The following is an 11,608-nucleotide window of genomic DNA, read 5'->3' as shown; positions in this document are numbered from 1 at the left end:
TGTGCAAGGCTTGTGCTCTGCGACTGAGCAACACCTCCAGCCCCGATGCGGCTTCTTTTCATAGCAGCAGTCCTGAACGTTGCCTCTTAAACCTAATGTCTCCCAATTCCCCGGTCTCAATTCCTATACTGGTCACTGAATACCTCCTTCCTTCTCCACCACCCCTCAGTTCTGGGGAGTGTTCCTAGTGATGTACACAGAGTACCTTAGCCAAGCCCCAGGTTCACTTACTAACCTCACCGCGTGGCTCTTTGTGACCCTTTGTTATTTATTGACTCCATGTCACATCCCTCAGGGTAATTTGTCACACTCATCAGGCGATCCCACGTGTTGTCGCCCTCACCCCACCCCACCCCTGCCCCACAGAATGCCTTTTCCTTCTGTTTGAGAAGATTGAGTCACCGCGTGAACCTCTTCATCCTTCCCTGTCACCACACTTGATTGATCCCTCCAAATTCCTTCTGCACTTTTACGCTTTCCTTCTGGATTCAAAAATGTCACTTTTCCTTTACAATGCCAGTCCTTTGACTAATCTTCTTGCCTCTCCTCTCTGACTTTGCCAGGACTGACTTCTCTGAATATCCTTTTCATTTTCCCTCTTCATCTTTTCTCTGGCTCCTTCTTTAACACTACACACAGGCTTATGTCATCCCTACTTAAAATGCGGAAAGCTCAGCCTTCATTGTGCAGAGTTCTTGGTCACCCAGTGCCCAAGAAAATTTGTTGAATGGCTGGATAATTGAATTGATAATGTTGTCTCAAATCTTTGCCTCCATGACACTGCTTTATCTTTGTTCTGCTTCTCTCTCTCTCTCTCTCTCTCTCTCTCTCTCTCTCTCTCTCTCATCTTTAAGGATACAACCTCATTCCCCCCCCCCTTTTTTTTTTTGCCATACTCAGTGATGCTCAGCACTGACTCCTGTCTCTGTGCTCAGGGATCATTCCTTGCAGGAATCAGAGCACTGTATGTCTGCTGGGGATTGGAGCTGGGTCAATTTCATGCAAAGCAAGTGTACTAGCCCTCATGGCTTCATGTGCCATTTCTGTTCAGAAGATTCCTAAACCTGTATTTCTATCTCCAGCCTCTTCCCAGTAAGACTTCCTTTTTTCTCTATGGAACATAATGGTTTGTTCCATAGACCCTCTCCTTGTACATATTTTTCTTCATGCCAGCTTCTTGTGGCTCTCTCTCTCTCTCTCTCTCTCTCTCTCTCTCTCTCTCTCTTTTTCTTGCGGGAAGGGAACACAACTGGAGGTGTGCTCAGGGCTTACTCCTGGCTCTGCTCTCAAGAATCACTCATGAAGGGCTTGGGGGACCATATGTGGTGCCAGGGATCGAACTGTGGTCAGCAGCGTGCAAGGCAAGCACCCTACCCACTGTACTATTGCTCTGGCTCCTCATGGCTCTTTTCTATTCCCACTTTACTTCCATCACTGTCCTAGTAACAAGAGGCTTAAAGACTGCTCATCCCTTATCTCTCCTCTACCTCACTTCTTTCATATTTAAAGTCCTGACAGCTCCCTGCCCTAGGTTTGCTGTTGCTTTGTTTTGGTTACTTGGTTTGTTGGTTTGGTTTGAGGGCAATGTCCAGTGGTGCTTAGTGATCATTTCCAGGAGTCCTTGGAGGGCCATGCAATGCTAGGGACAGAACCCAGTCCTCCTGCTTACAAAGCATGTGTTCTGGGGCCAGAGTCATAGTACAGTGGGTAAGGAGCTTGGCTTGCACGTAGCCAACCCTGGTTCGAGCCCCAGCACCCCATATGCTTCCCCAAGCCCTGCCAGCAATGATCCCTGAACACAGAGCCAGGAGTAAGCCCTGAGCAATGGTGGATATCACCCAAAAAAAACAAAAGAAGAAACACACCAAAGCGTGTGTCCCCACTTTGTTATCTCTCTGATCCATTTTATTATTTATTATTATTTGTTTAAATTTTATTGAATCATAGTGAGATAGTTACAAGCTTTCATGTTTGGGTTACAATCACACAATGATCAAACACCCGTCCCTCCACCAGTGCATATTCCCCACCACCAGTATCTCCAGTATAGCTCTCCACCTCCCCTCTCCCGACCTCCCCCTGCCTCCATGGCAGACAATATTCCCCATACTCTCTCTACTTTTGGGCATTATGGTTTGCAATAGACACTGAGAGGTCATCATTTTTAGTTTTGATCCATTTTTAATAATGTTGCTTAATATTAAATTATGTTCCATTTCCCCATTTCTGTTTTTTTTCTTCAACCTAAATTATTGCAGTTGCTAATTCACCTTCCTTTCTACTATTTTCCTTAGAATACACTTCATCTACCAACTCCAGTCAGTCTGCTGTGACCACAACTCCACTACACGCTCCTCTGTCCTCTGCACACCAGGTCATGTTTGGTTTAAACATACACTTGTATGACTATTATCCACTTCCATTGGTTTTCTTTGTTTGTTTGTTGTTTTTTTGTTTGGGTCACACCCAGTGATGCTCAGCGGTTACTCCTGGCTCTGCACTCAGGAATTACTCCTGGTGGTGCTCAGGGGACCATATGGGATGCTGGGAATTGAACCCAGGTCGGCCGCGTGTATCTGCTTGCAAGGCAAATGCCCTACCTGCTGTGCTATCGCTCCAGCCCCCAACTTCCATTGTTTTTAATTATGTCCCCTTCTAGATGAAAACAAGTAAGAGTTAAAACTAGGCCCTGTGTAATCTTAACTTTTCAATATAATATATGCATTGTCTTAAGCATTTGGACAACCTGGCAGGCTACCGAATGTAACCTGCCCACACGGCAGAGTCTGGCAAACTCCCCGTGGCGTACCCAATATGCCAAAAGCCAGTAACAATGATGGGTCTCATTCTCCTAACCCTGAAAGAACCTTGAATATAAAAGGTAAAAAGGTAAAGGCCCTCCCGTTGTTCGTCGATTTTGCTCGAGCGGGCCCAGTAACGTATCCATTGGAGACTTTGTTGTTACTGTGTCTGGCATATCGAATACGTCACGGGGGGCTTGCCAGGCTCTGCCATGCGGGTGAGATACTCTCGGTAGCTTGCTGGACTCTCCGAGAGGGGCGGAGGAATCGAACTCGGGTCGGCCATGTTGGCTGCGTGCAAGGCAAACGCCCTACCGCTGTGCTATCGCTCCAGCACTTTTTAAAATCTCAGGGCTAGGACGAAGGAGACGTTACTGGTGCCTGCTCGAGGCAATCGTCGAATAACAGGATGATTGTGATTGTGATTGTCTTAAGCAAGTATGCCTTTGTTTTTTGTTTTTCAGTCACACAGCAATGCTCAGATATGTTACTCCTGGTTCTGAACTTAGGAATCACTCCTGGCGAGCTCAGGCCACCAAACTGGATGCCAGGGAACGAACCCGGTCAGTCACGTGAAAGGCAAATGCCCTACCTTCTGTACCATCACTCTGACCCCTTTTTATTGATGGGAGGTGGTGGGGGTACACTCAGCAATGTTCAAGGGCTATTCCAGCCTCTGCACTCAGGAATCATTCTTGGTGGCGCTTGGGTACCACATGATGCCAGGGACTGACCTGGGTTGGCTGCATGCAAGCAAGTACCTGACTCGCAGTACTATCTCTCTGACCCCAACAAGTATGCCTTTGATGAGCATTAATAAAATGCTTTGAAGACAAGTGTGATCCAAGAAGAAGATAGATATGCCCTTCAGGAAGACAAATACGTTCATGGAAACATTTACCTTGGATGAAAACTCAAAATGTCCTAATAAACACTGTTATATCTAGACAAAGAAATGTGCCCTGAAAGCTAGAGCGATAGTACAGCAGGGAGGGTGTTTGCCTTGCATGTGGCCAACCTGGGTCCGATCCCTTGCATCCCATATGGTCCCCTGAGCACGTCCAGAAGTAATTCCTGAGTGCAGAGCCAGGAGTAACTCCTGAGCATCACCAGGTGTGACCCAAAAAAGAAAAAAAAATGTGTCCTGAAAGAAGTGTGTCGCAGAGATTGGATATGCTCCAAGAAGCATGCTTTTAACAACTATGGAACAGAAACACATACCCCAGGAAATGGATATGCCAGTTCTCAAGCAGGTATTTCAACAACCTCGCTAAAGTGTCATCGTAAATAAACAGGTGTCTTTATGAGGAGTTAAGTTCTTCTCTGGGTTGCCAAGGATTAAACCTGGGTTGGCTGTGTACAAGGCAAATGCTCTACCCACTGTACTCTCTCCAGGACCCTTGTTTTATTGTCTTTATGGTTTTGGGCCACACCTGGTGGTGCTCAGGGCTGGTCTCTGGCTCTGCACTCAGGGATCACTCCTGGCGGGTTTCAGAGGACCAAATGTAGTGCCAGGAATTGAATCCGGGCCAGTCACATGCAAGACAAGTGGCATACTCACTGTAATAATTCTCCAGCCCTTTGGGGTATTTTTTTTTTTTATGACGTGACAGTTTTGTCCCGGAGATAACTGAGAGTGATATTTCCTAGGGAGAATGGGGCCTCGCCAGGCAGAGAATATAGAAGTGTCCATACACAGAAGTGGCAAGTTGCAGTTACTCACTCCCACTGGGAAGTGGGTATCCGTTTGGCTTCTAGAAGGGTCCGGCTGAGAACTAACAGTGTGGGTGGCCAGGACAGGTGTCTGCCACAAGGATTCATCTAGCCCCGGTGCACTCATCTTCTGGTTGTTGATATTAGTGGACACCAGGGGGCAGTGTGTGACCAGGTTGTGGCCACACCCCCTGGGGCCGGTGCCTTGTCAAGTGAGGGCCAGAAACCTGGGAGTCCATTAGTGAACCAATTAAATGAAACCCTCACATCATAGTCCCCCAATCCTCGGCTCCCTAGGATCAATTCCTATAGGTCAAACAGGGTTTCCACTCCCAACTCCTGGGTGTAAACTGAGGCAGGATTGAATGCAAGAACTGGGTCCCGCAGACGCTATTCCAGGTGGTCCCCCTGCCTTTTCACAGGAATCACAGCAGATTTCTCCCTCCCATCCCCCACCTCTCCCCAGCTGCTCTCCAGACAGGAAGGGAGTCTCTTCCGGCATGCTTCCTGGAGCTGGGTTTGGATGGAGGCAGGAAAGGCCCCGCCTGGGGAGGAAGGAGTGTAGAGATATGGTCTTCAGGTGGGGGGGGGGCAGAGGAGGGGGGAAGGTGAGTGAACAAAGCAGTAGAGGCCATCTGGGGTCTTCAGCTCTGACTGCCCAGAGTGACAGGCCTGTGGAAGGGCAAAGACACAAAAGACACAGCTCCACTGAGCTGGGGAGGACCACGGCGTACAAAAGGCTTTATTTTGGAGATTACAGAACTTATACAGTGAGCTCGGCTGGCTCCTTTGTCCAATGATTCACTGGAGAGTGCAAGGACCGGGAGGAGAGAGAGGGGCTGGTAGGTGGCCAAGAACCCCCAGTCTAAGTCTGAGCCTCGTTGTCTTTACTCCTCCACACCACAAGGGTGACAAGAAAGGGGATGAGGCAGATGGGGGCGATGATCATGGCCAGGAGGATGTCCTCTGGAGGGTCTGAGAAGGCGGGCTGCACCAGAGAGCAATTGGCAAAGTGGATCTGGTGAGTCTCCAAGATGATCCGTTCAGCCATGGGGTTGGGGAAGGCCAGGCCAAACTCCTCTGCGTTACCCTCCAAACAATATCTCAGTTCGCTATAAGGCCTAGGGAGAGGGGATGGGAGACTAGTGTGAAGGAAGCAGGATGGGGCCCAAAAGGCACGCCCCACACTCACTCAAAGCTCACCCACCAGCATGCGGCTGGCTCCCAGAGGTCCCCCCAGCACTGCCCCCTACCTGCTAATGATGGCCCAGTCACACCAGTCCTTTTCAATAGGGTCCATGTTACTCTTATAATACTGCCAGCAAATCTGAATGATTTTCTCATAGTTCTCCTCTGCTGTTTTCCCTGCAGGGAAACAGATGCGGCACATGGACCACACCCGGGCCCTCCCAGCAGGCACTTCTGTCTGGGAAGATGTCCCGGTTTTTAAACAGGGGGACTAGCAGAAGAGTCTGGAGAGTTCCCCAGTCTGGACACTGGAGGAGCAGAGTCCCCAGTTCAGAAACTGTTGAACGCCTTTCCTGCAGTCAAACTCTCATATCCACCTTTTCAAGGGACTTCCAGGCCAGGGGGTAAGGGAGTCGGCTGGGGTGGGGTGGGGGGTGCGATGAGAGTGGGGGAAAGACCCCGAGAGAGAACAGAAGGAGAGGAGTTGGGGGCATCAACCGCTGGGGATGTGGCCTGCCTGGTGAGCACCGCACGTCCCGGCTGATCCGGGCTCCCCAGGCCACCCTCCCACCGCCGCAGGGTACCCACCTTTTAATTTTAACTCCCAGGTGTCCTGGGTGGGGTCAGGCTGCGAGAAGCACTCTTGGGGCTTCAGGGCGGCTGGGGGCAGAAAAGGGAGAAAAGGTGGGCTGGAGGGGGTGGAGTCTGGGAAGGGGCGGAGTTGCGGATAGAGACCCTTGGTGGTCTCGGGTCCCCGTTGGAAGACAAAGAGAAACGATCCAGGCTCCCACGGGCTACCCCCACGCCCGCAGCGGGGCTGCGATCATGCCCTACCCCCTCCGCTCCTGAACCAACGCTCCCCCTCCCCGTCGCGCCTCCCGGCGGCGGGGCCGGGGACCGTCGGGGGAAACGCGCGCGCTGCACCCCGTCCGGGGCCCCGAGCCACCCTCGCCGCCGGAGCCCCGGGCTCACCGCTCAGCAGCAGCAGGAGACGCAGCGCGGCGGGGCGGCCGGCGGCGCGCTCGGCCCGCGGCGAGGCCATCGCGCGGCAAGCAGGCAGGAGGGCGGCGGCGAGGCGGCGGGCCGGGCGGGGGCGCCTATATCCGCGGCCCCCGCCGCAGGAAGCCGCGCCGCTTCCTCGCAGGGGCTGGGACGGCCGCGGCCACGTGGGGGGCGGGGGCGACGCCCCGGCCGGGCGGCTGGAGGGGGGGAGTCGCGGCCGCACCCGCCCCTGGCGCCCGCCGCCCTGCCGGCAGGGCCCACTCTTGCGCCCAAGGCTCCCAGCGCACCCTGTGGGGCTGGACAGCTCCCTTCGGAGCCCCAGAACCGGGATCCGTTTCTTGGGCTCGCCCACCCGCGCCTCAAGCCTCGCCCGGGTTTCTTATGCAGTGGGCAGACCAGCCCTGCTCTTTCCCGAGAGCTGGGGCTGCCCTCCAGGGTCTGACTTTTCCAGGCTGGGAGCTCCCTGGGAACGGGGGGTGGCGGGAGGAGGGTTACATCCCCAGCGTCTAAGGTGGGGCTTGAAGCTGCCCTGGGCGCTGTGGGAAGGGGCGTCTGCAGCTGGGCGGGGAGATCCTGGGGCGGGTAACGTAGTGGGTTGGTCCGCTTGCCCAGCCCTGGAAGGAGAGAACTGGAGTGGGGAGAAAGTCTGGGGAAAGGAGAGGGAAACCAACGCCCTACTCAACCCTTCCAGGCAAATTGTGGGTGCCAGCTAGATTGATGAAGAGGGGCAAAATGAGATGACCACTTTCTCCGGAGGAAAATGGGTTCGAGTCTCAGCACTGAGGCTATGAGAGGGAAAGAGCCTAGAACCTCCCAGGTGTGACCTCACTCCTAGGGGCACCTTTTTTTTTTTCTTAAATTGAACCACATCTGGAGGTGCACAGGACTTATTTCTGGCTTTGTGCTCAGGCATCACTCTTGACGAGGTTCTGGGGACCATATGTGGTATCTAGGTCCAGATACCACATTATGCAAGGCAAGTGCCTTATCAGTTGTCCTATCTCTCTGACCCTAGGACACATTCTTTATTTAAAATTTATTTTTCAATTTCAAATTTATCACTGGATAGCACAGCCGGTAGGCGTTTGCCTTGCACATGACCAACCTGGGTTCGATTCCTCCGTCCCTCTCACAGAGCCTGGCAAGCTACCGAGAGTATCCTGCCCACACTGCAGAGCCTGACAAGCTCCCCGTGACATATTTGATACGCCAAAAACAGTAACAACAAGTCTCACAATGGAGACGTTACTGGTGCCCATTCGAGCAAATCGATGAACAACGGGAGGACAGTGCTACAGTGCTATTTTTCATTGAATCACCCATAAATTACAGGTCGTTCATGACTGCGTTTCAGGTGTGCAATGTTCCAATAACAATCCCTTCACCACTGTCCCCAGTTTCCCTCCTACCCTGCAGTTTATCTCCATTTCACAAAGATAAAACTTAGGGAAAAGCCCAAAATCAAGTTCACACAATCAGTCCTAGTTCCATCTTTCCTCCAGTTCCCGTTCTTCTAGCCTGAAAAGATTTCAGTTATCCTCCCCAATTCTGTTTGCTCCTTATAAATAGGGCGGTGACTGGCCCCAGGCAGTTGGTGTCTGGGAAGGGCATGGCGCTTGCTCTGCTTAGCTAACTTCCCTTTCTCCTTTCCTAGGCCACATTCAGTGAAGCACAAGAGCAGTGGGTGGATGTCCCAGGGCTGACTCCAGCCACACCACAGCTGCCTCCGTGTCCCTGGCCAGAGCTTCATTAGACCGAGGCAGCAGAAGAGCCCGGGAGCTGGCTTGGCCATGACGTTCAATTCCAGACGCCGCTGTCAGCAGCAAACTTTTCTAAATTACTCCCAGACACTGACCCTGGGACTCCACGGCTGCAGCTCTACCTCTTTAGACTTGTGTCCACTGTGGTGTCTCTTGAACAAGCTTCATCTCAGGGTCCTTTTCTCTGGATTCACGGTGCTGAGAACCTGAGCTCACACCGAGATCCTCCGTCACATCTGGGGTGCAGAGGTTGCTTTCACCAGACATCCAGAGAAGGGAGGTGGCCTACTTGGCACAAACCACAGAGCTGTCCTGGTGAGAGTCATCTTCTGCAATGTGCTGAGAAGAGCCAGGCAGCCTCAAAGCCATAGGAGCTCAGGGACCGGATCCATTCCTTCCCTCCCACCAGTGACTGTCTTTCTTGAGAAGAAAGCATGGACAAGAGGGAGATTGCATGGGGCTAGACAAGAGAGTCCAGCGGGAAAGGAGCTTCCTTTGCATGTAGCAGACTCAGGTTTTATCCCTGGTACTGCATTTGGTCCCCTGACACCCTCCAGGAGTGAATCCCTGAGCACTGAGCCAGGAGTAAACTCTGAGCATAACTGGGTGTGGCTCCTACCTCCCCAAAATCGTAGAGAACAATTTCTGGGTAATAAGATAGGAGGGGCAGCCAGTAAGACCAGTTATTTCCACCAGGCTGGCGCCAGAGGCAAGTGAGTTCACACTGGATAGAGCCTAGGGTTGCAGTGGGGGGCAGGGGGAAGTCAGAATTGAAGCAGACAAAAACAAATGTGGAATTTCAAATAGGGTAGGATGGTATAATGCATACAAAGCCAAATGATGAGAGAGGAAGCTCAACAGGCTGGGTGTATGGTTTGCAGGCGGGACGCCAGGGTTTACTTGAGGCACTATATCTATATGGGTCCCCAAGTAGCACAAAGAGGGGAGCCCCACCCAGCACACCACAGAGTATGTGTCTCAAAAAAACAAAAACAAACAAAACTAAATGAGCACTGCATAGGATTCTGAAGGCCACTTCATGTTCTTATAGTGCATATAATGTATGTATATGACCTTAGAAACAAAGGGAAATTATCAGTGACTTGGTAGAAAGGGTCATCTTGGCCTGGAGTTGGGGTTAAGTTTTGCATCATGTCTGACTGGAGAGATAGTGCAGGGGTAAGACCTTGCATGTGGCCAACTCAGGTTCAATCTCCCAGCACTGCATATGGCCTCCTGAGCACCAGCAGAGTGATCCCTTAGCGGAGTGCTAAGAGTAAGTCCCTAAGCACTTTTGGGTGTGGTTCCAACCTCCCCCATTAAAAAAAATGTTTGCATCATGTTATGAAGAACTCTGAGGAAGAGTTTAGATGAGTCATTCTTGTCCTGCAAATCCACACCCTCCTGTTGGAGAATCTAGGAATTTTCTTTCCTCCCGAATCTCCTCTTCTCCCTGGGATTGTTCTCCCAGGGATCCTACTATAAGAAATTTTCCCCTCCCGCATTGCCTACAGCAGAAAGGGAGAAAGGGACTCAATCCATTTAGCAACACCATTTAGCAACACCATTTCTGATCTGATGTTACTGTTTTGGGACCACACCTGGCAATACTCAAGGGTTACTACTGGCTTTGTACTCAGGAATTACTCCTGGAAGTGCTCCGGGGACCAGATGGGATGCAGAGGATTGAATCTGGATCACCCACATACAAGGCAAATGCCTAACCCTCTGTATTATCTATCTGGCCCGAAGCAACACCATTTTTAATCCTCTGCCTCCTCCCAACACACACACACACACACACACACACACACACACACACACACGGAACAATGCAGAGAACATGATTCCTCTCTCATGTGAAGTCCTGGGCTTGATCCTTGCACCACCATTGCCACCTCAAAGAAAACAAAACAGGGTGGAGAGAGTATGTGCAGACCATGCCTGCGTTCGCATGTCTAAGTGTACAGGCATTTGCATGTACTGACCTCTTCTCTAGCTGTCTGCAGAAGAAAGAGCAGAGCATAGAAGATGTCAGGGTCAAGGAAGCCAAAAGTCCTGCCTGGGAGGGGCCGATTCTTTCAAGCTGGAGAGAGGAGAGATTTCTTCAGAGGGCGAGGAGGAAGTTGGTGAGGGGAGGAGGGCAGCACACAAAAGGAAGGGAGGCTTGTGGGGAACTTGACCATCCCATTGCTCCCCAGCCTCTCCAGGATGGTGGCACACTCAGCTGTAAGAGCACAGCCCCTTCCTTCTCAGAGGGAAAGAGTGATTACTGGGGAAACTATTTACTCTCCAGTTGACAAAAAGACAGGCAACATGTTCAAACCATTGCTCAAGCCTCATCAACTACTGGGGACTCATTTACCATTTACTGGAACTTAATACCAGTGATGGAATAATGCTGCATAATCAGTTCTCTGATCCTTTTATTTGTTTGTTTGTTTGTTTGTTTTGGGCTCACACATGGTGATGCTCAGGGATTACTCCTGACTCTACACTCAGGAATCACTCCTAGCAAAACATGGGGGAACCATATGAGATATCAGTGATTGAACCTGGATCAGCTGCATGCAAGGCCAATGCCCTAGCCGTTGTACTATCTCTCTAGCTCCTCTCTGATCCGTTTCTTAAAAACCTTCCTACCATAGCATCAGAATTATCTTGCTCCAGAGCTAGAGAGATAGTGCAGTGGGTAGGAAGCTGGCCTTGCACACGGCTGACCTGGGTTTGATTGCTGGCACCCCTGTGGTCCCCTAAGCACCACCAGGACCCTAAGCACCACCAGGAGTGTTTCCTGACTGTAGAACCAGGAGAAGTAACCCCTGAGCATAACTCCCCAGAGAGAGAGAGAGAGAGAGAGAGAGAGGAGAGAGAGGAGAGAATTATCTTGTCTCTGGTGAAATAGAAGGGATTTGTCTATAAAAATAATTATCCCAATAATTGGTGAAGCAGGACTTCTTTCGATAGTGCTGGGGATCGAACCCAAGCCTCACTCATGCAAGTTAAGTGCTTTCCCATTGTGCTAAGCCCTCATCCCAGATCTTAAGATTTCTTTCCTTTTTTTTTTTTTTTAGCTTGTTGGGTCACACTGGCGATGCACAGGAGTCACTCCTGGCTCATGGACTCAGGAATTACTCCTGGCAG

At 51.2% G+C, this 11,608-nt stretch overlaps 1 protein-coding gene across 1 annotated transcript; it reads right to left on the bottom strand.

Moving 5' to 3' along the window:
- Positions 1-5,238: 5,238 nt before the first annotated feature.
- On the bottom strand, positions 5,239-6,831 carry RAMP2 (receptor activity modifying protein 2). Its single transcript, XM_056127804.1, has 4 exons — positions 6,675-6,831; positions 6,291-6,362; positions 5,768-5,879; positions 5,239-5,635 (listed from the first exon to the last, which is right to left on the bottom strand). The coding sequence occupies exons 1-4, from the start codon at positions 6,742-6,744 to the stop codon at positions 5,380-5,382; spliced, it is 510 nt and encodes a 169-aa protein (XP_055983779.1). The 5' UTR covers positions 6,745-6,831; the 3' UTR covers positions 5,239-5,379.
- Positions 6,832-11,608: the final 4,777 nt, after the last annotated feature.

Source organism: Sorex fumeus, unplaced genomic scaffold (assembly GCF_029834395.1).
Source record: "Sorex fumeus unplaced genomic scaffold, SorFum_2.1 ptg000063l, whole genome shotgun sequence".
In the NCBI taxonomy this organism is placed as follows: Eukaryota; Metazoa; Chordata; class Mammalia; order Eulipotyphla; family Soricidae; genus Sorex; species Sorex fumeus.
This window is presented reverse-complemented; position numbering and strand designations above follow the sequence as displayed.

What these genes read in the sequence shown, in the direction of transcription:
- RAMP2 (XM_056127804.1), bottom strand. Translation starts at nt 6,744, where the DNA reads ATGGCCTCGCCGCGGGCCGAGCGCGCCGCCGGCCGCCCCGCCGCGCTG. An exon ending in TCTCCTGCTGCTGCTGAGCG is followed by an intron (nt 6,363 to 6,674) that starts GTGAGCCCGGGG and finishes TTCTGCCCCCAG; the next exon opens with CCGCCCTGAAGCCCCAAGAG. An exon ending in CTGGGAGTTAAAATTAAAAG is followed by an intron (nt 5,880 to 6,290) that starts GTGGGTACCCTG and finishes GTTTCCCTGCAG; the next exon opens with GGAAAACAGCAGAGGAGAAC.